Source organism: Antedon bifida, chromosome 6 (genome assembly GCF_963402885.1).
Source record: "Antedon bifida chromosome 6, ecAntBifi1.1, whole genome shotgun sequence".
Taxonomy (NCBI): Eukaryota; Metazoa; Echinodermata; class Crinoidea; order Comatulida; family Antedonidae; genus Antedon; species Antedon bifida.
The window spans coordinates 21,121,867-21,148,547 of NC_136231.1; the positions used below are offsets into that span (position 1 = coordinate 21,121,867).

The 26,681-nt window shown below is 32.3% G+C and overlaps 5 protein-coding genes across 10 annotated transcripts in view; 1 reads left to right on the forward strand and 4 right to left on the reverse strand.

Moving 5' to 3' along the window:
• The window catches only part of LOC144845929 (DGAT1/2-independent enzyme synthesizing storage lipids-like), a 142,047-nt gene that overhangs the window by 37,375 nt on the left and 77,991 nt on the right, over window positions 1-26,681 (forward strand). The gene's annotated exons all lie outside the window — the stretch shown is intronic.
• Window positions 121-4,697, reverse strand: LOC144844707 (arrestin domain-containing protein 3-like). 2 transcript variants are annotated; one of them, XM_078701733.1, is made up of 8 exons: window positions 4,270-4,697; window positions 3,692-3,950; window positions 3,272-3,338; window positions 2,916-3,069; window positions 2,537-2,645; window positions 1,889-2,028; window positions 1,135-1,243; window positions 121-586 (listed from the first exon to the last, which is right to left on the reverse strand). In XM_078701733.1, exons 1-8 carry the CDS (start codon window positions 4,432-4,434, stop codon window positions 465-467), a joined length of 1,125 nt encoding a protein of 374 aa, XP_078557859.1. In that variant the 5' UTR covers window positions 4,435-4,697; the 3' UTR covers window positions 121-464. The 2 variants fall into 2 exon arrangements, with proteins under 2 accessions (XP_078557859.1, XP_078557858.1); XM_078701732.1 differs by having other exon boundaries at window positions 1,775-2,028; window positions 4,270-4,692.
• Window positions 5,631-9,814, reverse strand: LOC144844644 (arrestin domain-containing protein 3-like). 2 transcript variants are annotated; one of them, XM_078701651.1, is made up of 9 exons: window positions 9,643-9,814; window positions 9,253-9,376; window positions 8,952-9,018; window positions 8,653-8,803; window positions 8,105-8,213; window positions 7,492-7,745; window positions 6,965-7,157; window positions 6,446-6,562; window positions 5,634-5,934 (listed from the first exon to the last, which is right to left on the reverse strand). In XM_078701651.1, exons 1-8 carry the CDS (start codon window positions 9,790-9,792, stop codon window positions 6,453-6,455), a joined length of 1,158 nt encoding a protein of 385 aa, XP_078557777.1. In that variant the 5' UTR covers window positions 9,793-9,814; the 3' UTR covers window positions 5,634-5,934; window positions 6,446-6,452. The 2 variants fall into 2 exon arrangements, with proteins under 2 accessions (XP_078557776.1, XP_078557777.1); XM_078701650.1 differs by having other exon boundaries at window positions 5,631-6,562.
• LOC144845923 (uncharacterized) lies at window positions 10,841-20,809 on the reverse strand. Of its 3 annotated transcripts, none has more exons than XM_078703441.1 (7): window positions 20,755-20,809; window positions 18,528-18,573; window positions 17,495-17,629; window positions 15,028-15,106; window positions 14,501-14,644; window positions 12,523-12,619; window positions 10,841-12,211 (listed from the first exon to the last, which is right to left on the reverse strand). In XM_078703441.1, exons 2-7 carry the CDS (start codon window positions 18,534-18,536, stop codon window positions 11,539-11,541), a joined length of 1,137 nt encoding a protein of 378 aa, XP_078559567.1. In that variant the 5' UTR covers window positions 18,537-18,573; window positions 20,755-20,809; the 3' UTR covers window positions 10,841-11,538. The 3 variants fall into 3 exon arrangements, with proteins under 3 accessions (XP_078559567.1, XP_078559565.1, XP_078559566.1); XM_078703439.1 differs by lacking the exon at window positions 20,755-20,809 and adding an exon at window positions 16,833-17,104 and having other exon boundaries at window positions 18,528-18,961; XM_078703440.1 differs by lacking the exon at window positions 20,755-20,809 and having other exon boundaries at window positions 18,528-18,637.
• The window catches only part of LOC144845920 (uncharacterized), a 31,037-nt gene continuing 25,454 nt past the window's right edge, over window positions 21,099-26,681 (reverse strand). For both annotated transcript variants that reach the window (XM_078703436.1, XM_078703435.1), the window contains exon 8: window positions 21,099-24,381. In XM_078703436.1, the coding sequence (XP_078559562.1) occupies window positions 23,586-24,381 (796 nt within the window). In that variant the 3' untranslated portion in view covers window positions 21,099-23,585. The remainder of the gene's footprint in view (window positions 24,382-26,681) is intronic.

The window sequence follows — 26,681 nt, forward strand, 5'->3', positions numbered from 1 at the left end:
TAATAGTAAACGAATAATGATAACTGAAACATTCAGCATTCATTTAATTAGTGTGAAATGGTAACAAAAACAACATGATATTAGAAAATTCACAAATAAGTCTTATATAAAACATTCAACTAATGTGAAAAGTCATACATTTATTAAAATAAAAATATAAACTATAATACATTGTTATGAAGAAAATGAAACAGAAATGAAATTATTTTAGTTATCAATGTATTAATACCTGGATGGTATACGCTTCTATCACAAAGTTGTTCATTAGACGAGAGAAGTGCGTGTACAAAAGTCTCCAGATTTTTTTTCTATACAATCATATTGACACCGCATATATGTTAGTTTTAAAGTATATACATTAAAGAAACAGTGGGGGGGGGGGGGGGGAATGCAAAATGAGCTATTTTTGTGGAATTCCATGTTAATAGTTTATGGTAGATTTGTGTTCCTCGGGTCCGTTTATTTCACAAACCAACTGGCGGATAGTAGCAGTACATAGGAATGTACGAGGAGGTTTCGAATGTTTTTTTATCTTCTGGTAATAAAGTCCGACCAAACACCGATTTCCCGTAATTTGGAACAGGTCCTGCAAACACAATGTCAATACAGAATTATTTATTTTGGCGATTTCTATATCTGTCGATTCTTAATCAACTATACAACTAGTACTGTACTTATTATTATATTATGTACTTATACTATTCGACTAGTTATTATTGATAAGAAAAGCACTTATTTACATTGATACACACAACACATTTGTGAAATGTATTCATACACGAAGAAAAAAACAATATATAAACAAATTAATTAATAAATCGTTTTTGTTTTACTGGATAACTGATAATGGTAGACTTCCAGTAATAGCGCCTAATAGGACTACAAACATTAGGTAAGGTACATAAAATAAAGCAATAAAAAAACTTACGTCCAAGACAGTTTAACAGAAAAACTTGTCAGTTGCCAGTTATCGTCAACTGTCTTGAAGTACGGTAAGTTTTATTATTGGTTTATTTATGAACATTAACTTATTACTATTATTGTTATTTGAAACCAAATAACATTTCACACTTCGGGCCTACAAACTTTTATATGTTATAAGTGAATTAGGTTTTTGTTGTATAGAGATCTTACCGCAGTAATAGCTAAATCCACCAAACGACTTTGTTTGAACTTGTGATGATTGTATCTGAAGCGGGATGCTCAGTTTCCTTTCTTTGTTGTCCCCGATGTTAAGTATCATCTAAAGTAACAAAAATAGTTAAGAGTCTGTAATTTACAAGGATTAAATACCGATCTGTTTGTAAACAAATATACACACAAGCGTTTAAAAACATCCACCAATCACTTTCCCCGTCCCAGATATTATTTGTCGTCCAACAGTACAAAATTTCCCAAAATATATTCAATGAATAACCTAAATGAAAACAATTTGCTCAAGCAATAATAGCCTGGAAATATTTTATCAACAGGGACCACACTTCGAGGAATTGGATCTTCTCCACCATCAAGTTAAACGCTACAGTGTGTTGAGCTTTAGTCGGAGGATCATCAACTTTAATTTAACTTTTCAACCAACAATCTGTGAAAGGCATATAATTATCCTTTAATAAAAAACAACATAGAACAATGTTCAAATTGAAAAATAAATAAATAAAGACAAATTTGAATCCCAGTTGCCCAGCCCCATACCTCTAACAAACTAGGGGAAAAAAGTGCGTTTGCGAAAGAGCAATGGAAAGTTCTTGATCTTTTTACAAATGGAAACACATACCTCAATGGCATAGTGTATATCTATGAGCCGACTAGTGCTTGATGGAGGAATTGGTGGGATCATAAGTGAACTATTTGTCCACTTCTTTGTTTCCATTCCTTCAACGTCACTTACAGCTTTACAATCGACTGCTCTTTCTTCACTTCTATCACCATTTTCTCCGTGGTACACTACTTGTTGGTAAACGCAAATTTTTCCCGTGATTGTTTCTTTTGAATTGTTTTTTATCTCTCCGCTGAACAGAATGGAATCACCTAAAAAAACGAGAGTATATTAACAGTACTCGAACAAAGTGAAAAGTCTGAAATCTCGATCCATACTAAAAATTATGAAGATTTGTAGGTCGGTCGGTTGGTCGGTCGGTAAACAAAATAAAAAATAAATAAAATTTGAGCACGCGACTGCAGCCATGTATATGGCCTTGTTTAGAAAATGAAACTCACACAAGTCGTTATTAAATAAATACGACAATGTACAGTATGTAACAAATATACATTATGATGCAGTGGTTCAATGTAGTTGTCATACCCAGCAAGTTAATATTGTTTAGAATGTGTACATATAGGTCCTACCCAATATGTTACAATCATTATTTGTCGCGACTCTACAGCTCACTATGTCGGTCGGTCGGTCGGTTGGTTGGTCGGTCGGTCGGTCGGTAAATACTAACTTGAGTACGCGACTGCAGCCATCTATATGACCTTGTTATACACAAGCATCTACAGATATAATTATTTATATTAGTTTTCAATGTATTAATACCTGGATGGTATATGCTTCTATCAGTGGTGAAACTGTAAAACACTTTCCTTCTTCCTGGAAAACATGGACAGACTCTAAATGAGTTTGGTTTTGATTTAGTCACAGATTCCTATTTTAAAGAATTAAGAAGTTATCTTCTTGAATGAAGTAATCGTCATTGTTTGTCTGATTTACTAACTTTACTAACTTAAACTTCTTTTTTTTTTAATTTTAATTTTTATTACAATACTTTTTGTTACAATGTAATAATATGTACAATGTTTACGAAATAAAGAATGAATTGAACAGACGTTTTCCTATATACTGTGAAATCCTACTGGTTTGAATTGTATCTTACTTCTGAGTTAAGCGTATTAATTGCGTTCAATATATTACTTACTAAATATGTTTCATCATCGAATGTTATCGCGTGGCTTGCAACGGTAAATGGTAGTTGTGCTTTTTTCTTGAATTCAAATCGTGTAGGTTCAAGCGAAGCTTCTAGCCAATATCGAGTAAACCCCATAGACCCTTCGAATGTTGTCGGAAGTGACCTAGAGGATATACATTTTTACAAATGGTTATTCATTTGGATCTATTGATCTATTTTAAACACTTATTTAAGATAACCAAGAATATCCTTTGTCATCAACTTTTATTTATTATAATAATTATTATGTTATAAATTAATGTGCTTTATGTTCATATAATATATATTTATTCAAATAGGCATGCAATATTGTATATTGAACTTACTCGTGTGGAATTTGGAATTCAAATCTGATTTCATTTCTACCAATAGGCATTTTTTTCTTTCCTCCGCCTAAAAAATATAAAGATATATAAACACATAAACTAAAAGCAAATGATAATAGATAAGAAATGAATAAATAGAAAAAGAAGGGTTGTAAATAACGAATACATCGATTACGTATATTGCCGGCCTACACCAGAACCACCTACCACCTCACTCTTCTCATGTATACATTATGGGAGTATGTTTCCATACGTGTTTGATCCAAAATGGCTGGGGTAATAATGTTCAGCGCTTAGAGGTTTCATTACATTAGGCGCTATATAAATCCAGGATATTATTATTATTATTATTATTATTACATAACAACAACGCTAAGTTATAAAAGTGAATGTATTTGTATTACTGATAGGCATACTTACGCTTTCCTCCCCAAAGTATTTGATTATCCCGGAAATGCCATTCATCCGGGTCATACTCCTCTTCCTCATCCTCATCATCTTCCTCTTCACATTCACCATCTTCTTTTTTCTCTGGTTGTTTTTTCACCTTTTCTTTGCTTTTCTTGGATTTTTGTATTTTGCTTTTCTTAGTGACATCCTCCTCTTCATCGGTGTCATCGTCTTCTTCATCACTTACGTCACACATTGCATTATCATATTCACTGTCAAGAGTTGTTCTCTAATTCAAGAAATAAAAAGTAGTCAGCTTTAAACAGTGTTTATTAGGTTGCACAAATCAAAGAAGTAGTCCAGTAAGGTTGGGTTATTTCAATGTATATTCTTTTAGTGTTGACCAACTCACAATTACTTTTAATAAAACACTTCTTAGGCATATCCTACATGACTGTAATTGAAATAAGGCTCTCGTGAAGGCATATTGTCCGTGTACAACTTACATAATTCACTTCTATTTATCTCCCCACCCCGGCCAGAAAATGTATGAACTATAGGGCCTAGAGTTTAACGTAGGCCTATCACAACAATAGTTAAATTCTTACCACAGATGTCTTCCCACAAATGTCAATCTCCAGCTTTGAAATCTTTGAAGGCTCGTTTAGGTGTACCACGACTACTCCACAAATAGTATCACCTGGTCCAAAAACATTCTCTCCAGCAGCAGTGCGTCTATCAATTATAATTTTAAAATCGCGTATTTTTCCCATGCTGTTTTGCGTGTTTTGGTTGTTGACATTCCAGTGTTACTTATAGGCTGAAAGCAGGACTATTATAAATAATGAATGCAATGGAGTGTTAAGTAACTTTATTGTTCGTTGCACCCACACTTGTCTGCACGTCAATGTCGTATCGTACAAAAGCGTGTGGTAGAGAACGCGATTCTTCAATTGATAAGTTAAAGTTTTCTTACGCCCTCAAAATTCCTATCCTGGTTTCATTTTATAACAGCTTGATCACAACGTCACGAATAAAATTCCACTAACGCCTTTCCATTTTACGTGGGTCTTTGCAAAGGGTCGTTCAGACTGAGTTACCCGCCAATCTTCACCGAACGATTACCGTTAATTCTGGTTGGCAGGGACCAATTTGAAATAATGCATTACATCACTAAGTATGATGCGATACTATTGTAATAAAAAAGTGTTGTATTATATTGCCTTATAAAAATAATTATTATTAAAAAGTATTTTATATAGTTGTATAATACAGATATTTAATATAATACACAGTTGTCAGAGTTAAAACAGATGTCAAAGGTCGTAAAGCTTTTGTATAACGATATTAATTCAATAGACATATTGCTCCAATCTGTGCTGAAATATTATAATCAGCCCTTCAAGGTAAAGTCAAGATTTGGCCACTTCTGCGAATCAACTTCTCGCGATTAATTGATAACGTCGTATTTTTTTCCTATGTTCTTTTAAACAAAATCGTTTATTCATATTGGAATATACATGGACGATTTGTTTTTGTATTTACCAGATGATGAGGATTAGTTTGAGATATCGAGTACAAATGGTTTACACAATCCCTCCCACTCAAAAATACTATAGTTTTGTCAAAGTTGGCAATAATTCACGATCAGTTTGAGAGTCTCATTTTATTGTATTTGATATTAAATTATATATTTACATGCATTTACATAAAGTATAATTAGGATATATGCCTATGGTAAATAAGAACATGGGCTGTTAGTTACAACACTGGTTTATGCAATCCATCTTCTTACAAACACGCACTAGTTTGACCAAAATTAGAAATATGCCTAATCAACGAATCATCATTTCAAAGAATCTCTTTTTTATAATAAATATTTAATTGACATAAATTGATATAATATTATTTACACGCAATTAGCTTAAATAGAACATACAAACGAAATCAATGAATTAATAGAATAAAGCAATATATTATGTATAATGGTAAATGATAGAAACTAGTTTATTTACGCTTAACAGCCACCAACAAGAACACTTTCCATTTCGTATATTGTGAAATACCTTACATCCAGATACACGAGATTGGAATATGCATGTATACGTACAAAATAACAAACCAATACTTTATAACATGTTCAATATGATTTATACATTTTGATACCGGTAACTATTAGATCAACAAAATAAACAACAATACAATTTTTCAACTGGGTTATCGACAATAGAATAGATTGTAATTTTACTCGTCCGTGGAATTGTCGTAGGCTCCTGTAATTCAATCAACAAGAGAGGGGATTTATAAAATAAGCCGGCCTTGTGCATAGCTAACAAAATGAAACTAGTTGTTTGCACGCAACAAAAATGTTTGATAAAAAGCAGAATCGATTTGAATAAAACTGAAATATTTATGGAATGTGGTTTAATAAAAAGAATTATTATATTATTAAATCATACCAGTAAAGTATTATATGAACTTGCATAGCTTACAGTATAACCAACCTTAGTGGTTTTTAGCCGTTTGTATATAAGTGTATATGTATAATCTATAATAATCATGAATTATTGAAGTAAGTACTCACATTACATAGGCTACTATTTTGCACCAGATACATGTACGGTAATATCTAGTGACAATACACATGTGGATGTATGTTACAAACAGAATTTATCGAAGGACTTGCAACATTTTACCATTTATTAGCACATCGAGTATAAATGGTAATAAAACCTGAATTGCATTGATATCAAATCATCAAATTACATTCTTTTACACCCATACTGTTCTTCTATGTTGGATCAAAATAGCTGTACATTGGTATATATTTTGAATCGCCTAAAACCTTTTCATTGGTGTCCGTATCTACCGGCCCAAACACACTGCTTGCATACTGTGATCCTGAGAAAAAATAAACCATATATCAGACTAAGTAAAGTTGATGCAGAAAAAAAAACCAACCAGATGAAATTATTTAAACTATATACAAAACTAATAATGTTGGAGGCTCGATCTTCATATACCATTCTTTCGCTTTCACAAATAATGTTCAGGAAGACCCACTACAGATTGCTTGAATACTTGGTGCAATGAGTTTTTTTTAAACAATAGCTAAATTCCTTTCCATGCTTTGATAGAAACTATAGGCATACACTTTGTACACACACGAAAATGAAATACATTATTATACGAAATATTAAATTTATTTTAGTTTTTCCAAAAGATTCAAAGTCTTGTAAGGATGTTTGAAATCTACCACAGAGACGAAGAAAGGCAAATAATCATGAATAACTCTTTGTTTACCTGAAAGCAAGAATTCTGTGCTCATACTTTTACTTCTTCCCACTCCTCCTCCTCCAAAACCAGATGAAGAGGACGAACTCATTGTCGCAGTTGTGTCTACTACTGCAGGTAGATGCATTGGTAATGGAACGGTTCCGATTAGGACGGGTATACATACAGATGTCTCTTTAGATCGTGAAACTTTTAATGAAAGCTGGAATATCAAAACACACGATGTTACAGGCTTTAGACAGACTTTATGTTGTACTTTTCTGTAGCTTAATCTACACAATACTACAGTTAAAAATTAGCATTCAAATTTAAGCCTGGATTACTTAAACCAATGCAACATTGTGGATAATGCGTTATGTAAAATACAAGTGCAAAAATCTATCTGTATTAATGTTTTTGTTATTTAAAAACATCAAAAATATAGCAATGACAACAATTTAACTCGAGTTATCTTCAAGTACGAAGATCCTGTATCTTCCCCTCTCCTCATTTATATAAAAACAAGCAATATACAGATTACAGTATGAATTGGTTACCTTAAGGTAATATTCGACCTCGATATATTTGCATTTGAATGAAGGTGGAATTGGAGGCATCTGTAATGCAAAATTACTCCAATTCTGGGTGTCTTTCTTGCTAACCATTTGCAGGTCTTCTGAGGTCACGACTTTGTCGGTGACTTTACTGTTCTCTTCTTGAGAGTACGTTGATTTTTGGTGAAACGATACACTTGGTTTGATTTTCTTATTGGATGAATTCATTATCTCTCCACTGTAAATTAAGCTCTCACCTGTAATGAATTATACTAATTTATTCTTTGTATAGTTAGATTACACAGTTTAAAAATGTTTATGAACTCTTTAATATTGAGTATTGTGTTTATACTGCCATGTGCGGATCTCAAATATTATAGAATTACTTTATATTTGTCTTTTTATAAGTGATACCATTATTATTGTTGCTTGAATACCGAAACTGCAAAATGGCCTATTAAAAGTTGTTTTATTAATCTTCATTTTGCGACAATACATACAATACACTTTAATAAGAGATATTAATTCAGAAAGATTATTGTAATTTAACATGTACACCATATACCAAAACGTAGTAGCCTACATGTATCATTTGTTTAGTTAATTCAGTACGTACCTGGTGAATATGATCTTCTTTCTAGTACTAGGTTGAAGTAAAGTTTCTGTGGTTTTGAACAGCATTTAGCGTTACGTAATACTTTCTCCTTATTTGCACTCATCTTAACCTATGTAAACATATTGTACATATATATTATACTGATCATGTCTTAATGACTCTTTATTCAGTTTAATCTGAACATAACCACAGTGATGATGGTAGGAATTTTTAAAAATAAAAAGCTTGCACCGGTGAATCTTGGTTATGGGTTGGTGGGGAGAGCTGTTTTCACCGTTTTTATTAACTTTAACATTTAAAAATCAACATATGTTAACAACGAATTGATTACTGTTAATCATCATTAATAATACTGATAATGTAGGCCTATGGGTTAATGATGATTATATGATAATTCTACATCAATAAAAAGTAGATGGCATTACAAAAACATGTGACAGGGAACCTACAATCGGAAAATGTGTTGTCATCCATACGATCTTGAACATCAGTGAACATGCTTTAAACTTTTTTCAGTGTAGTTAAGTAAACATTCGTATTATACTTACTGCGTACATTGGGTGTGTCAAATCAACTGTATTTATCACTGTGATAATCTTTCTTGATTTCTTGTCAAAATCAAACATACCAGGATCTATTTCCGCATCTAACCAATAACGGATACTTCCATGCTCTCCTTCAAAGGATGTTGGCAAATTACTAAGTTATTACATTTGAAGAAGAAAAAAACAGTCATTATCAAATTCCATAAAAATTCTTCAGTAGAAACAGTTTTCTTTTCAAATTTTATATTTACTAAATGTATGTTAAGATTAATTTAGATATCATATCAATTATTGAGACCTACCTTGACGGTAAAATAAATTCAAATCGAAGATTGTTTTTACCTGGTGCAAATATTGTACTTGCATTAGCTAAATAAAATAGAAAAAAAAACATTTTTACAGAATTGTAAACCAAATGTATTATTGTATGTCGTTTCGTGCTCTCAATACAATTGATGAAAAAAAACTATTGTAATTAAAAAGTAAATAAATGCCAGTATTCGAATTAAAAACTTATTAATATACTTTAGCCTTATTACCTTTTTCTATTATACCTTTTTATTTATTAGTTTATCTTTTAAGCCTTATGAAGTAATAACTCACAATCTCCCCATATTATCTTATAATCATCGACGTAAATTTCATTATTTGTGTCATCATTTTTATCTTCTTCTTCTTCATCTTCATTATTCTCCCCTTCATCGGCTATCTCTTTTCCAATATTCACCTGTTTCAAAATAAGTATATTTGACTTGCATATTTATACTTTTTCCTTAAATTAAGTTGGTACTCTCTCTATAATTTTGTCAAAAAGAATTCATTGCGTATAAGAAAATCAGATCCAGTATGATGCTTACTCTTACACGAGTTCAACCGCATCGACTTTGCACAGGAGAGACGAATTTAGAGCAAAAATATGAATAATGGTCTTTAAACGTACGTGACACCAATAGCCACAATAACAATAATAACTATATGAATACAGATACATACCATAGATTTTCCAAACAGATGAATGCTTATTTGTGGAATCTTTGTGGAATTTGCGAGTGTTAAAGACACCGAGCCGCAGATACTTTCACCTACCCTGTAGACGGCCGAAGAATTGTCTAAGCATATTGATAAATCTTGTATTCGTCCCATAGCTCAATCAAGTACAAAGCAATACTCATAACAAAGTACGAAACTGTAGATTATATACAATATTTTTATTTTGTCTGAACCCATCATGGATGGTTACGCTATCTGAATAGAGAAAAGACAAGCCGTGCCCACATACATATGCCTACGTATCGACGTCAGGATTCACCTAAACAAAACAACGATTATGTATTTTATTGTCGATCTATAGAGCGGATCAAATATGTAGAGTGGCGACAAGGCCCACTGCTGGACTGAGATGATGTACCATTAGAGGCGAGAAAATGCCGATGAAAATGAAGCATGAACCACGATATCTTTACTTGCTGCTATATTTCAGCCAAAGCACAATTTATGTGTCATATTCGTTGTTATTTTAAATGTTCATAATGTTTCCACCTTTATTTTGAACAAATATCAATTGTTTATTAAAATATCAAAATATAAATAAAAGAATAAATTGTATGAGGACAGGTAAATCTTAATATGTGGCAAAAAAAAACTGGCTGATAAGTTAAATCACAAATTTGCTCCGACACACACAGGCGATCGGAGGAGATATCGATTTTTCGTTTTGTTGTCTCAGGTACTACGGATTTTTAATTACACAGGTAGGAAGTGCGGTCGTTGTGGTTTTTTAAATTGTTATTTAAAAAAACATTATTGTCAAGTTCAAGGATTGTTTGAGACTCGTCGTTCAGATTCACAGCAGAGAGGGCGGTTTAGACGATTATGTGAAAGTCGTAGCTTTCGTTTGAGACGTTTAATAAAAAAAAGTTCCGGTTAGTCTGCTTCTTTTTAAATTTAAGTTTTCCTTTTTGATTAATTGTATATTTACTTTCCTTGTTCCTATTACTATAGGCACTAATAAACATACCGATTGTGGCCGAGTGGTTGAAGGAGCACATGCAAAATGTATGTGATGGTGATATCATGGAAGAAATAAATAGGGCCTAAAGTATTTATTTCATGGTGGTATCCCGATATTTACACGTCATATTGTGTAGACACAATTATTTAAAGAAAACACAAATTGATACTGCAGTTCATCCATACTTCATTATTTATTTATTTTTTCATTATTAAATTCTGCCTTAAGAATATAAAAACAGTTTACTTATCAACATTGGTGTTGTCTTCTAATCTAAGTAAATCAACACCGATCAGTCGATCAAGTACTGACCAGATAACTAGTTACTAAATGCAATCGTACAAATCTACATAATAAATAAATATAATTTACAAAATATAAAATGCGTATAAATTAGAACCTATATACATTAAAAATGCGCTGATATTTACAACGGTACAAAAATTGATGGCAGATAAAAGGCTTTGTCTGATCTCAAACCCTTCTTTTCAACATGGAAAATACAGGACTAAAAATATTACACAATATTTGATTGGAATTATATAGCTACCATTCCAATAAACGAAACGTGGTGTTATATTGACCGGTTAAGATAACGCGTCTAGCTGACGTCATTAGATTACACCCAATAAGAAAAAACAGGCCTCATTTTAGTGTCACTTTTGTTACAAACATAACAGTATTTATATTCACTCTACAAGATTAAAAACTGCTACCGGAGATATAATATATTTCCATTTGTTGTGCTTTGTAATATAAAAGATATTGTATTTATATCGGTATGTATTTGTGTAGGTGTCATAAAAGATTTCAGATACTCTAGGCTTGGAAATGCTCGGAGATCGCATTCCAATTTATAGACGTCTCTGAAGCTGAATCTACATTTGGCATTCCAAAACTTCATAATACTCTTCGTCGTGCTTTAGCTCTTCGTAATCGTTTGAAGCATTTGACAGTCCTTTACTAAGTTTATCCCTCAAAGAAGATAATGAAGATTTTCGACGTTGATTGTTTTTCGCCACAAAACTTGGTTGATGAGCCAATCCATTGTCGTCTGCGTTCCTGACAACGTCAGGCATTGTGGCATACTCTGACAACTGTGAATATGTTTGATCTGCTGGTGATAGGGTAAAATATACAGGTGACACCGGGGAGTCGGTGTTAGTTAAATTGTGATTAATACGTGAATTTCGAGATAAACTGCAGTCTGGTAGGTCTTCCACATCTTCGTATGTTGCGTCAATATTAACACTGTTTCTATATGGCTGTTCTTCTTTAGCTTCTTTTGGTAAGGATGGTAGACGTGGCAATGACTTCCCACGTTCTATGGGTGTCATTCGTTGTTGAAATTGTATTCCTTGTTGTGTCTTCGGGTTGCTGGTAAGATCTATGGCACCTAGTTCAGCAGAATTGTTCAAACCGCCCTCTTTAGGCTTGGTTAGTGTCATATAACCTGATGTTGTCATCAGTCCGGATTTTGATTCTTGAAAACGTTTGCGTTTAGTTTCAGCGGCAACTATTTCCACTTGCACTTTCTTCTTGCGACGATTTCTGAGAAATAAAAATACAGAGTTCATGATTATACAGATGTTTACAAGATTTATATCATTGTTTTTGTTAACTATAATTAAATTCTTCAAAGTTACTATATTATTTTGGAAACAAACGAACGTTTGTCTGATTATTTAAACTGCATTACAGTTTACACTGGTTTCTCTCTTTCTAAAATAACAGTATCGATAACAGTTCAAAACTCAATCCAAATCGTCTCTTGATTTCAAAATGTAATTTGTATAGAATGTTCAGGAAATGTAACTGTTTAGTTTACGTTATACAATACGCGACTTAAAAACTATACCAACCTTCTTAGCAAGCAACAGTGAATTATAATGCTCATAATGATAATGAAAACCAAACCAATGATGATTCCAATTAAAATCACAATCAAGCTATCATTGTCTGAAGAATACAATACAAATTATACATTCATTATTAAAATTTAATTTTCGAATATACTTCCTGATTGTCAGGTACTGTATTTTTTAAAGACATAATCATGTTCTTTTTATTCGTAATCATATGTATCATCAAGAAATGAAAATGAAATGAAAAATTGTTTTCATTGAAGCTGAAAGTTGAAGGTGAAATGTATATCACGGAACCCATAGTGAGAATAATTTGAATACAATTTGAGTTTATTGGTTCACGAATGAGGTCAAATTATACTGTAGGCCTATATTACATACTGTATAGTTTTCAGCAATACATCTTAACTTAACTGTCAGAAATGTTTTAGGCCCTATGCTTAGTCAATGTGTAATAATACATAATAATATTCTATAGAAATTCCTGGTGATTTGAAACCTACTATTTGTGTAACATTCTGTAAAGAAATGATGGAATGATTGGAATATTACTATTAAACTCTGTAAAATAATTGTTGATATAATTTTCACTTAAAGTTTGATACAATTTAGGCACGCGTGTGTTTTTTTTCCCAAACCATTGTAACATGTCTGATGTCGGAAAGGCGGTAGATTACAAGTAGGTTGTTCACATTGCGTTTCCTTTGTTTACTCTGCTGGGACGACAACAATTATTACGACAATAGTGGGTTTTATATTGCATACAATAAGGCAATAGACCTTGCGATTGTGGGTTTATGAAATGATCCACTTTCTTTCAGACAATTAATTTATTCACCATCTGGTATATCCCATGGCATCAGTCAAGTAGTTTTCAGTTTATAATACTTTAGTAAGAAAGAGATAATACACTTAATACTAAGTTAATTAGGTGATTTATTTTCAATATTTGTCTAAGTATCTACTTTTTTGCCAGTTTAATTTTCTTTAAATTGACTAACTGCAATTTGCAAAAAGGGACACGATTCGTTAAAAGAGACTATATGTACAAGTGTGTTTGTTAAAAGGAACCGTCTACAATTGTATAGTTAAAAGGGACAATCTACAAACAAGTAGTGTTAGTTAAAATAAGAATTTTATCGGATTAAATGCATTTTTGTAAACTTTCTTTGGGTCACCAAAATATCAACTTGATCATAAACGCTGAAACCACCTGAAGTAGATCTAAATAATAACTTAATGACTAAGGCCTCAGCACATTCGACTTGTTTCTGGGAGTAACAATTTTAGTGATACAGCCTACAGTATTTATTGAGCAAAAAAAAGTAGCATTTAGGTTTAATTATTCTTTTAATATGATATACTGCTTGATTCGATATTAGGAAATGATATGCGTTTTGTTGGTAGGCGGTCAAGGGTATATTGTCACAACAATAAGTGAGATTTACCAGTTTCACGTCATCAACTAATTCACTCACTTCAAAGTTCGTAATATTACTACTTCTATTGATAACATAGTTATAGTAAATACCGCATTCAACAAGAGCGATATTGATGTTAAATGTTACAATGATAATTTACATAAAGGTTTTACTTTATTGTGTATGTATGTGTTTTCAAATTACGTTTTTAGGGATTTATTGCTGTTTGACTGGCAGCAGTAGGCCTATTGTATTTTTACTCTCCCAGATTTCCTCATTCTTTCCACTCACTAAGATTTAGAGTTCACCTATGCCTGTAAATCTAAAAAGTAAAATGAATTTTATCTCATATGGATTTCGATCAGAGTGTCTGACCAAATGTATGTGTTCTTGGGATAGTGTAGGCCTATTCTATGTTTCGACCTACCAGTAACATAATCAACATCGTCAATCTTAACCAGTCCAGGACTTTTACAAAACCGGGTACCCTGGTATGTGCTTAGAGGTAATAGGGGCTACCTAGATCTTAGAATTATCCAAAAACTAAACTATACCTTTGGTTGTTGAATCTGGGAAGTTTGTAGTTACATCTGAGCTATTTTGTGACGTCAGTGATGACGTGCCAAGCACAGAAATGTGTTCTTTGGTTAAAGTTGGATCGGCAGTTATCGGTGATTGTGTTGTTGGTCCTTCAGTCACTAATTAAAAAAATTACAGACTTTAATTCATTAACAGTAAGTAAAGTAACAAAATTGACATTATTAGGAAAAATAAACAGAATTGAAAAATATAATTGAGAAAATTAGGCCTATTTACTATTTTTTTACGTGGATTGAAAATAAGAAAACTATCTTTTCGGGTTTTCATGCTTATTAATTAAGTATAGTAGTGGTACTGGGCATAAGCAGGTACCATGTATTAATTAAACCTAATAGGCATACGGATTTGCTTTAAATTTTAACTATTTTATTGATATATTATTATTCATTATTATACGTTGATGAATTTAAACTTTGTCATACTGAATATAACATAAAGTCGTACAATGTCAAGCTACCCTAATTATTTACATAATACTTACACACATGACCACTTCGAACCACGATATCATCAAGGGCTACACCACAATTACTACCGTTTACGGTTGCTTCAAAATATATCTGTCGAAAAAAATTTTCAGTGTTTGTAGTATATTTAAAAAAATAATTACATAAAACATATGAATACAAAGTATATAAATGTGACCAAAAAGCATTATTAAGTTAGGCCCTAGTTAGTAGAAGTAAAATACTCGTCTCACTAAACAAAATACCCAATACAAAAGTATAATTTATTATAAGGCCTATTATCGGTGAAATTATAGAAAACAAAGTCTTTAATCATTTGGAAATGACATAGTGTGTAACTCTTCTTCCACAAGAAAAAAAATACATTGTAGTTTTCACAACAAAAAGAATAATCTAACTTAAAATAAGTTTAAACATATAACACACGACATCATTTACATTCTAGATAAATCATGAATGATTCCACCGAACTTTCGAGTTAAAATAACGAGTGTGAGGCTTAACTGCCTTAAAATGTCTTGATATGTTTCGAGAAACTATTCTCATCATCAGAACAGAAAACAATGCCTAGAGTATTTATATACCAATAGGACATGGTTGTATGAAAATGAGGAAGTAATTAGCATGATAAAACAACAAAGAACGTAGGCTGTTCTGATGATTTACATTTTACTTTTAAAATATAACGAACTGTCTATTTTGACAACTAAAATAAATGAATATATGGAAATAAATTAATATTACACACATTGTTTTCTCAATAATTAATGTTTGTGTCAAAATGTTCAACGTGGAATATTTATCTAGCGACAGGTCTACAGAATAACAGAAAGGTAATCTCGTCTCTGTCTCTCATAGAGTATTCGATGAATGTTGCTGAGGGCGAAATACCCTGACAAAAATAACGTCATAGTGTGCAAATACAATATTGGGTAATGTTTAGTCTAAGAGCATTGTGTATCCGGCGATGGATAGTTTTAACGGCTATGTTGTGGTGAACTATATGACATATCACAACAATAATTATATTGGCATTCATGTTAATGACTCCGATTTGCGAGTGTTGTTCTTCATTTCCGCGTATTTCTACCAGAATTAATAATTTTAATCATCAATCGTTAGTGACATGACGTTGTTTACTTTTATCATTAAAAGTCAATGTATAAATATTGTTAGGGTTATTTGAGTTTATTCCGGCCAACGAACGCTCGACTTTATTTCGCCTTCTTAGGCCACCGGTCCATAGAAGAAAATAACAATATCATTAACAGATATCTTTAATAGAGAGCATATTTATTTTGTATGAACAAATATAAATACATTAAACAAAAACAAAATATCTTTAAAAAAGAATGAATCTATAACATGTGGTGTGTTGATTTTCTTTCTGTAGGCCTATTGTGTACAACAATGGGCAGACAAAAAATGGTAGATAGATCTTCCACCATACAAATCGCAAGCATTAATATAGTTTAATCAGTATCTAGCGACTAAACAAATTGTATATGCTTAAATATGTTCATGTGATTACTATAATTTTATATTTGTGTTTTTTAATTTGACCAAAGAAATATATTATATTCAAGCGTAGTTTATCTTGTACATTACAGGTGGTTACTTTCAGTCTTTCAACAATATATGCTTCCATACCTTGATTGAGCTATGCATATATCATAGCAAAATATGTGTTTTTTAGGCCTACCCTTTGCTCAACTATTGGATTTGTGATACTGATTAAATGAGAGAAAAGATGATATCACGATTGAATAAAATCAAGAACTCTTACATGGATATGATCATCATTTAAAAACTCACTTACCTTAAATGATTCCTGACAATTCAAATATATATTTGTTGTGATCCACCTATCAAGCTTATCGCCCGTTCTTTTCCATATTGCCCTTGTTTCATTTCCACAAGTAAATACTTTTAGTTTGGGATACTCAAGTTGAACAGGTTCGTTTAGATCCCACATGTAATAGGAAAAGGTCAATGTACCCTTTCCCGATGGAAGCTCTAACTCTGGTATATTTGCTATTGATGTGTAAACACCGCTTTCCCGGTTCCAAGAATGCAGCACTATAAATAAACCTGTAAAATAGATCTTAATTTAGTACAGTTCACATGGCATGGAAATAGCATTTGAATTTCGTTGTTAATATAGGTATGCTTGATTGTTATTTATAACACACTCGAGTGACTATCTGATTGACTAATTTCGTATTACGTGTTGTTCAGTATCATTTCGTAGTAAATGTAGATAAACACACTTCTGTGTTGGGCTATTGGTTCATGGTTTTCTCTTTTTTCTCCTTTTTTAATAAATAAATAACTTTAATGAATTTCTATTTCACGGTAAAAGTTCTATTTTATGGTTTTATGAAAAACGTTAGGTTGGTGACTGCTCAAAAACAGTATAGGTCCTAACTTAATTGTAAGGTACAGGGAATTCCTAAAAGAAGTTGTACTGATTTTATTTACCTTTGACATCCGAATTATCTCTGATTGGTGGTTGTTTGTTAAATTGTGTAAGTGACCAGTGCAACACCGATGCAGTTCGTACGTCGATTTTAATTTCGCATTGTGTGATATTTTGTAGGTTGCATTCGTATAATACTATAAAAAAAAATAACATAGGCCTAATTATAAAATTAGAAAAAGGAAATACTCGTGTAATCGATATGAGAATAAAAACGAACACAAGAAAATAAATGAGTACTTTAGCATATTAATAAAATTCAAATAAACCTTAATTAAACATTATTTTAGATATATAAATTACAGAAAAAAACAAAGTACTTATGTCAAATTTAAAAAAATGCAAAATGAAACATCCGGTGTCCTAGGGGAAATTATTGAATTCTAAGCTAAAATGTTCATTATAGTAAAATGTTATAGAGATTATGATTTCATATTTGCATGAAATATGGTACGGGGCGATTTTGTATGAATAATACTATTAGATATCCTCGAAAACAAAACAACAAATGGTCAACATGATGATTCAGTCAGGTAAATTGAAAAATAAAACATCGAGTGAAAAATAGCACAGCGTCTGACCACAGGTGTGGACCACCAAGGATTTAATAATATTATTACAGTAGGCTACGTGGTTGACGATAATATCACCAAGAAATTTCACGATATCAAGGGAAAGACGTTAGACCTTCTACTAATAAATAATTGCTTGTTGATTTCAAATAACATTTCTTTCAAAGGGTACCTCCCTTCTGCGGGTTACACATCTCAAGTACAACGTCCGGTTCTGATTTGTATTGCAGGGTTTAGGCCTAATTGAAAAATAATTTAAATATAGGCCTATATTTATATTTGATAGGCCTAAATAAAACAAGATATGAATTCTAATATTAATTAGTCTCATACCATGTTCAAACGCTGAAACTGGTGTGTTGTATGTATAAATATGTTTCCTGTTTGAAGCAGATGGTATTAGATAAAAAATATCCGAGTTTAAGACTACAAAGTTGATAAATTAATAAGATAGCCTACTCACCCGATCCATATGTATCTATTATTGCAGTAGTTTTATCACAATTTACCTGAAGATAAATACTGGAAATTATTAACACAGCAAACACAAACATGTCCATTTCAATCGAGTTCCTCAAAAACAGAATGATATATTGTCGTAAAATAATAATAATCCGTGAATGATCGTTTGTAGTCGCTAATCTTACTGCTTAATATTTAACAACGACAGTACGTCACACGCTTCTAATCCATCAAGACCATGAACTTCACTCCTCCTCTCATTTGCATATTGCCATATATGGTAGTTACGACGGATTACTCAGCATGGCAGAAGCTGCAATCCTTCTGGCGATGGTGTGCGATTTCATTTTCTTGACTCAATTATCGCCCATAAAAACTCCAATCAAAAAACAAAATGATTTCGTTACCATTTCCAAGTTGACGAGTTTTCTTTCGTAATAAACTACGCCGTAAGACCGTTAACCGTTAGGTTCATGATCTTGATTTCAATGTCAGACAAAGAGTCACGTAATCTCATGCGATAAAAGATATGCCGAATGGGGGTGGGGAAAGACGTAAGTACAACAATTATAAACTAATACTGTATACCATTTTTTCAAGGACTAAATACTTTCGTTGTTGGTAGCTTAATTTCATATTAAATCGTTTCGAACAACGTCACTCCTTTAAATCATATACTAATCTTGTAATACATATTCATGTATTTTTAGTCGTGGCAAACGCGACTCTACAGCTCACTATTTCGGTCGGTTGGTCGGTCGGTCGGTAAACACTAACTCAAATTTGAACACGCGACTGCAGCCATGTATATGGCCTTGTTATTAATATAATATATCATCCGAATTAAATAATTATCTTTCCAAGGGTAACCCACCACCTGGCAAGTTAGCTGATATTCCATAATATATTATATAATAAACAATAACATACAGCCCGCATCATAATATCTACTACACACTTTAGTTATAAATTGTTAATACACATAATATAATTGATATAAAGACAAATCTAATAATATATAATTAAATATACCTATTTAAACGATTTTTTTTTCTATTTCAGTTTTTTTCTGAAACTATTTTCGAAATAAAATTAATTAAATTGAAATTGAAATAATGACCTGAGAAATTTGTAACTTAAAAATCAGAGCAAAACTCAATCATGCCTAATTAAAAGAGAATAAGATATGTTCCTTATTTATCCTGTCACGTTATATCACACAGACGGTCGCTTTCTTTGGAAAACATCAACATATAATATTATTTTTACAAACGCCCTGCGACATTGTAGCAGCGAAAAAGTTGGTTAATTCACGTTGTTTATTGAAGCAGATTGTTGCATTACTAAAGTCCTTCAATACAAATATTGATACTTTAACAATTAATAAATACAATAATGAAGGCACTCGAAAACTGAGTGAAGTACTTCTGGCATACCTCCGCCCACTGTTAAATTCCTCTACATAAGATTTCCCCTGAATATTTATATATATATTTTTTATTTCTGTGTCTTAATGACCATGGCCTTTTAAATTAATTTAAAAATAGGTTTTGGGCCTATTTCGTATAATTCCCTTTACAAATTAATGTTCTATAATATTCCTAATTTTCTAACAAAAATTGAGGGCGCTAAACATAAAGTTTACGAGATCGAAGGAAAAAACCACAGCCTTGGTGTCGTTTGCACGACATGAGATGCATTGATGGATTCGAACCCACGACATTTATTAACACGGCCCTCAGTCGACCGAGCTAACTGGTCATGTTGTTTAAAAAAAGTTTAATACAAGCTTCGTTCCCTCAAGATGACGTTCATGAATATGCATATTTATGACGCCACGATGAATTACGTAATAGGTCTATTATGAATTACGTAATAGGCCTATTATGAATTACGTAATAGGCATATTATAAATCACGTAGGCCTATACATTGGCATCTGTACAGTCATGTAGTTTGTGACGTAATGGGTAATTCTCTGTTTCGAATACTCATCGCTCTAGCCCGGGTTCGAATCTCTAAGGATTTTTTTTTTAATGGAAAATAAATATTGTTTTTCTTTTATTTTACAGAGAGATATTTAGAGTGTTAATTTAGGAAATAGGTAAGCTATCTTTGAGAGTCCTACCGTCACACAAATTTGGAAAAATAGAGCTGCTAGGTCCTCATAAATTGCACTTATAAAATAAAATAATCGTACTAGCTACCTAGCTTAAATTGTTTACTTACTGCATACTGCGAAGACCTGAACTCCGGAGAGCTAGCTGATCATTATAGCGTCATTGTATGATCACGCTCTGGAATGCATCATTTGCATAAATCACATGTGAGAAATTATTTCTTATGGTCGGATTTTGAACTGACTACTACATGACTACTATATGATTTGGGAAAGCAATAGAGAGGAAGAGTTTCATACAACTATTTTTAAAACGCTTCCGGTGGCGGATTCTGGATTTTGAAATAGGTTGGGGGAAGGGGGTTGTTGGGTCTAACAACTGTTTTTTGGAAAAGTAGATTAGATTTTTAATTCTAAAAATCTCAAATGAAACACAAAACAGAAAAACTGAGTTTTTAAAGTTTATTAAACACAATGGACATGATGTTTATAGCAAAAATAAGTTAAAAAACAAAACATATAACCTTGCTTGCACAACTTTAAAATAATATGTCAATAAGTATCTTGTTTCATGATAACATCCTGTATTATTAACGTATACTTTACACTTTTACCTGCATGTCTGGCCAATAGATTTCCAATAATGAGTTCAATGGTGCAAGTCATGAGCTGAAAATAGAACATTTCATCTTTCACCAAAATTGTATTGATTGAATTGTTTCGATACAATGGAAAACACAGATACGACCTCTGAGGTTTCATAATGATCAGCTGGATGGATCACCCTTATTAAATATGGCAACAAACAACAACAAAAAAACAAGAAGGGTCGCGTACAAATTTAACGGGCATGTTAGAAAAGGGCTCAATGTATAGTAGTTATTGAAGAATCATGTGACCCACAATCCTCCAATCAAGTGACAAGAATCCAACCAGGTGTTTTGTAAATATAACTTCATTTTCAGGGAATTAATCATTTGTTCATTATTAATACAAACAATGTAGATTACTTATACGATTCCAAGATCATTATATTTGTTGGTGATTAGGACATTGTAAATATTAACAATAATTTAAACATTTAAATTGAATCTGTAAATCCTGATGATGATGATGATGATTTCATACCGCACATATCATATCTAGAATGTGAAATATCAAATATCATTGAACTAGCAAAAACGTTAACAGTGTGTTGAAACCGGTGGTAATAACCTAGATATGAATGTCATTAATATTAACATTGTATAGGATACATATAAATGAAGTGCACAAAAATAAATACTGCATTTTTATGTAACCATACTGACTTACATGTTGGTTAAAAATAAAAACAACATTGTACGGTATTGTCCACGACATTTGGTCAACGTTTTACAGTTGGTCTGTTTCTGTTTAAAATTAAGTTTGAAATACTTAATCTAACATTACATTAAATAAATATATTTTAAAAAATTAAATACATTTTTAGGCCTACAGAATAATACACACGTAGATGAATGGCGTCGGTGGTCTTATAAAGTGAGATGTTATTACCACAAGTAAAAAAAAACTCTACGCTAAATAAAGACGGGCTTGTAACTGTATATTAAATATAGCATTGTGTAATAATTATACATTTTAGATCATAAATATTTTTTTCCTTATTTTTTTTAGAGACAATACGATCCGGGACGCAATTTTTGTCACGGTACTTTCTTAGGCAGAAATAATACATAATATTAATTATTTTCTATTTCCTAAATAAATCTTAACAATAAACTGAAGCTATCACTGCACTCTAAACAATCTTTCCCAGTGACCTGAATTCTATACCATTTATTGAGCAACACAGAAGATTGTTAGCACAACCTATTTGGTATGTGTCCATGCTTATTAGCGCCCTCTATAATGTCCTAACTTTTGCCAAAATCTCATTCATTATTTCTGCCCCAGACGTCAAGAAAAAAAAATCTTTTTAAAACCATCACCACTATTAGACATTTATTTTAATTCCAGTGTTTGAACAATTACTGCTCCAAATTTTACAGATAATACAACAAGAATGTTGCCTCCGGTACTAGTTTACTAGTAAGTATAGGCCAAAATCGTTGCATCAGGCAGGCAGTTAACTAACACTTTGGCATAACATTATGTCCTATTTTATGAATGTTTTGTTGTTATTCATAAACATTAAGCACCTTAGTTATTGGACAAGGTGTATATATTTATGGCAAACTGCCGAAAACAGGTTATACTGTGAACTAAACAGTTTTATTTTTATGTAAAACCAATGCTTTAGTCCCACTGAATTTGGTCGATATTCCATTTCATTCCACTTCAACTGAGATCTACCATGGAGTAATAATCTTACTCCATGGATCTACAGTAGTTTCATTAACACTGTACATGCGATATTGATGAAATTCATTCAAAGTCAGTCTTCGCTAAGTAAATACATTAAAGTATGCATAGCGAAAAAGGTTAACCATTACAATATTAAATGTTGTATTACTGACTATATATTGATAACATGTGAATGTTTTTAAAGATACAGCTACGATGTACTTGCAAGGTTCAACGGCTTATGCTAATGAAAACCGGCTCATCTGATTGGACACCAGCATGAGTTTGTCGGCTCAATGTCATCTTGAACTCGTCCTCAATCTCGAAATTCCTACGCTCAGATAAAAATCATAATGTAATATAGGATTGTCATGTATGTAGGTAATCAGGATAACATGTTACAGTTATGTAAAATATCACTAATAGTACTTGCCGTTCGCTTGCGTCTGTTACATTAGCATTAACTTGCTCCACGCTAGCCATGTGTACACATAATACAACTTTTCTTTGTGCCTAACAAATGACAAGCTACGAAGCCATTTCTTGCTGCTGACGTCAATGGTTATGTTTTGCTTCCTACCAGGAATTTCATATTCCCCATAACATACATATCATCTCAAACAAGAGAGTAGTCTAAAGTATTTTCAATATTAGTATGTGAAGGTGCTGAAAGATTATTAAGTTGTGTGTCAATTTGGTAGCCAGAAAAGCCCAAATCGTTAGGGCCTAAGCAACGATAGTCGTCTGAATCGGATTCATCCGCTTGGTAATCAGATAATCGAATACTATCTATTGTCTCTTCTTCCCGCGCACACAAATCTAAGTAACTATTAACATCCATTCTACTAGTAGCTTTTTCAGAGATAAAGTCCTCCTCGTCGTCTGCATGATAACTTTCTAGTTCATCTTGACCTGGTTGAACTGGCTCTGTATTTTCTTCCTTTTCGAGAACATAATATTCATGATATGGTTGAATATTAAATTCACCATCTTTCTGATATGTGTCTCTTTGATTCGCTTGTGATATAACATCAGGAATATGATAATAACCAACTTGGTTTACTATATCCATCCCGTAAGTTGGATTAGCGCCAATTCTCCTTGTGGAATGTCTTCTAAACTGATCAGGATCCATATACACGGGCGGATCATAACTCCGCGCATGCGCCGGTACAGTGTTACTATTAAAGTGAAGCGGAACTCTTTTAAAACTAGAAGTAGTGGAAATGTTTTGTAAAGACATATAAGCTGATGTGTCAACTTCAACTACACCAGTGCAAGCGACTTGTAGTTTGGTGTAGACGGACGGCACCGGACCTTGTAGCTCTACATAACCTGCAGGGTCATATAAATACGGGTTCATGACCCCGTCTACAGACGATCCCGAAGATACCTCAAGTTCCTTACGTCTTCTAAAATATAAAAAAATAAGACATTAGCATTTACAATATGAATAAAAAAAATGTATATTAAAATCAGGGTGTCAATAAAATCGAGTAAGATGAATGGAACAGACAATCAAGATTACCGAAGATTGGAGAGTGGTCCTGTAATAATAACCCTGATAATAACAACATGTTAGAAATACAATATACTGTATTACCTATTCATGTATGTCATCGTTATCATCAATCCTTTTGTAAAAATTAATTTACTGGCAAACAATTGAATAGCAGATGTTAAGAAATATTGAAGTTGTAAAATCAGTTTCGCTTCAATGGGGCATAACGCCTCAGTAAATAGGAAGTCCCAGAGCACTAGAATGAATTAATTCCAAATAATTATACAAAGCGTTTCTCTCTAAACAATTGTGCAGGCAGTTCGGGGAAAAAGAATTTAAAAAATCAGACACAGGGGCTGGCACAGAGAGCGACGCTATGTTAAAAGAGCTGTTCTTCTCGCTCTTCAACTTTCTCGAATGGATAAGGTATGGGAAACGTGCAGCTTAACAAAGTAACTGGAAGAAACAGCTCTGTCGATCCACATCAAAACACCAGTCTCTATGGCCGAAAAGTGGATGCTTTGGTTATTGGGGGTGAGGCAAGATTTGGTGGCGCGAGTGGCGTTAACACTATTGATAGCCTAATTTGGACCGGTAATTGCACTCTTCTCTACAAAGTACAAATTTAGTAAATACTAAAATATATGTCATTTTTGTCACCATATATATAACGGCATCAAGTTCAATACACATTTTAAACGTTATGGTAACGTAACGGAGACGTTTACTAAAAATGCGGCAACCATTCGTTAAGCATCAAACGATGCAACACCATCGGCCTATGCGCAGTACGCTGTTATTTCTAATGTATAAAATGCATTGAATTATTCGTGTACTTGCAATAATTGACAGTTTAGTTAAGTATAATACCATGAATTGTATCGGGTGACAAACAATAATTAAGGAGTTTAGAATTTAGATTGCTACATAGTAGACCAGTAAACAGACGTTCAGCCATATAATAAAGTAATGTTAATGTTGGTATAATGTTCATATCATACATTTCATTACAAGATATTATGATGTAAACATTGATATGAATAATATTAGAAAAATAATGTAATCCAAGAATAAATAACTACATATTAGTAATATTAATAATAATACAACAATGACTTATCTATAACATTAACACTTTACGCAATGTTCAAATGGTGCCCTCGGAATACTGCTATGAAATTATCAATACATTTACATTAATGTACATTTTCTCTTCATACAAACGTCGTATCTAGATGAATGTCAATAGTAAGTTAAGATGTACCTAGTGACAGCTTCAGAATCGGTTGTATACACGTATATACGGACCAATAAGGAAGGCCTACAAGATGGCAAAAATAACCTTAAAAATCTAAAGGCTAAACGCGTATTGGGCTAAACGTGTTGAAAACGTTGTTAGTATAGGCAACATGTTAACAAATCTAAACAGCTGGAAAATACTAAACATGTATCAAGGAAGTGGGTACATGATGCTATACGTTTAGAGTCTAAACACATGGACAGGCTTAGTATTTTATTTTACTATTTATTCCACATTTATTTAGTCATCAATTACATCATAATTGCAATACAACTGATAACAAGGATCCTGCATAAAAAAGCTGTAGCTTCGTTTTTTTGTAGGACTCTTTTACATAAGAACAATATAAGTAACTGTGATAAAGGTTGGCAAGCTCGATGATAATTTAACTAAACAATATAACTGGAGTTGAATCATTCAGTATTCTAAACAAACAAAAGTCAATAAATCATTTTTTTTTTTAATTGATTGGCAACATTTATTCTCAAACGAAACTAATGTACCGACAAGACCATTGATGCCGAACAGTTTATGTTGATTGGAAAGTGTTGAAGTAAATTTAGGTGATAACTGAGGCGAGAGTATAGGCCTATTCTAGGAAGGGCGACACAAAAAAGACGTTGGCAACTAAAGCAATGCTAACTAATAATATAGAAACGATCTTATTTTTATTTTTAGTGACACTATTCTAAGTAAACACTTAAGCTCTGTCTACACATTCAAACTTTATGTGACAAATTTAAACGGTTACTACACCGATCTACGGATTAGTAGTAGTAAGTACTGAGCACTCTGAATAAATAACATCACAATTTTATCATTTGATATATCTTTACAAAAAGAAAAACAAGATTTCAACTAGTTTTGGATAAACTGCTGCTAAAATATACCTCTATGTTTAGTTCCAATAT

Excerpts from the sequence above, each read along its gene's own strand:
- LOC144844707 (XM_078701732.1), bottom strand. The coding sequence starts at position 4,434 with ATGGGAAAAATACGCGATTTTAAAATTATAATTGATAGACGCACTGCT. Across the intron at positions 3,339-3,691 it reads AATACTTTGGGGAGGAAAGC|GCGGAGGAAAGAAAAAAATG; the intron begins GTAAGTATGCCT and ends TATATTTTTTAG. Across the intron at positions 3,070-3,271 it reads GAATTCCAAATTCCACACGA|GTCACTTCCGACAACATTCG; the intron begins GTAAGTTCAATA and ends TATATCCTCTAG.
- LOC144844644 (XM_078701650.1), bottom strand. The coding sequence starts at position 9,792 with ATGGGACGAATACAAGATTTATCAATATGCTTAGACAATTCTTCGGCC. Across the intron at positions 9,377-9,642 it reads ATCTGTTTGGAAAATCTATG|GTGAATATTGGAAAAGAGAT; the intron begins GTATGTATCTGT and ends ATTTTGAAACAG. Across the intron at positions 9,019-9,252 it reads TAAGATAATATGGGGAGATT|CTAATGCAAGTACAATATTT; the intron begins GTGAGTTATTAC and ends TATTTTATTTAG.
- LOC144845923 (XM_078703439.1), bottom strand. The coding sequence starts at position 18,624 with ATGGACATGTTTGTGTTTGCTGTGTTAATAATTTCCAGTATTTATCTT. Across the intron at positions 17,105-17,494 it reads AGATAATTCGGATGTCAAAG|GTTTATTTATAGTGCTGCAT; the intron begins GTAAATAAAATC and ends TCTATTTTACAG. Across the intron at positions 15,107-16,832 it reads ATTGTCAGGAATCATTTAAG|ATATATTTTGAAGCAACCGT; the intron begins GTAAGTGAGTTT and ends TTTTTTCGACAG.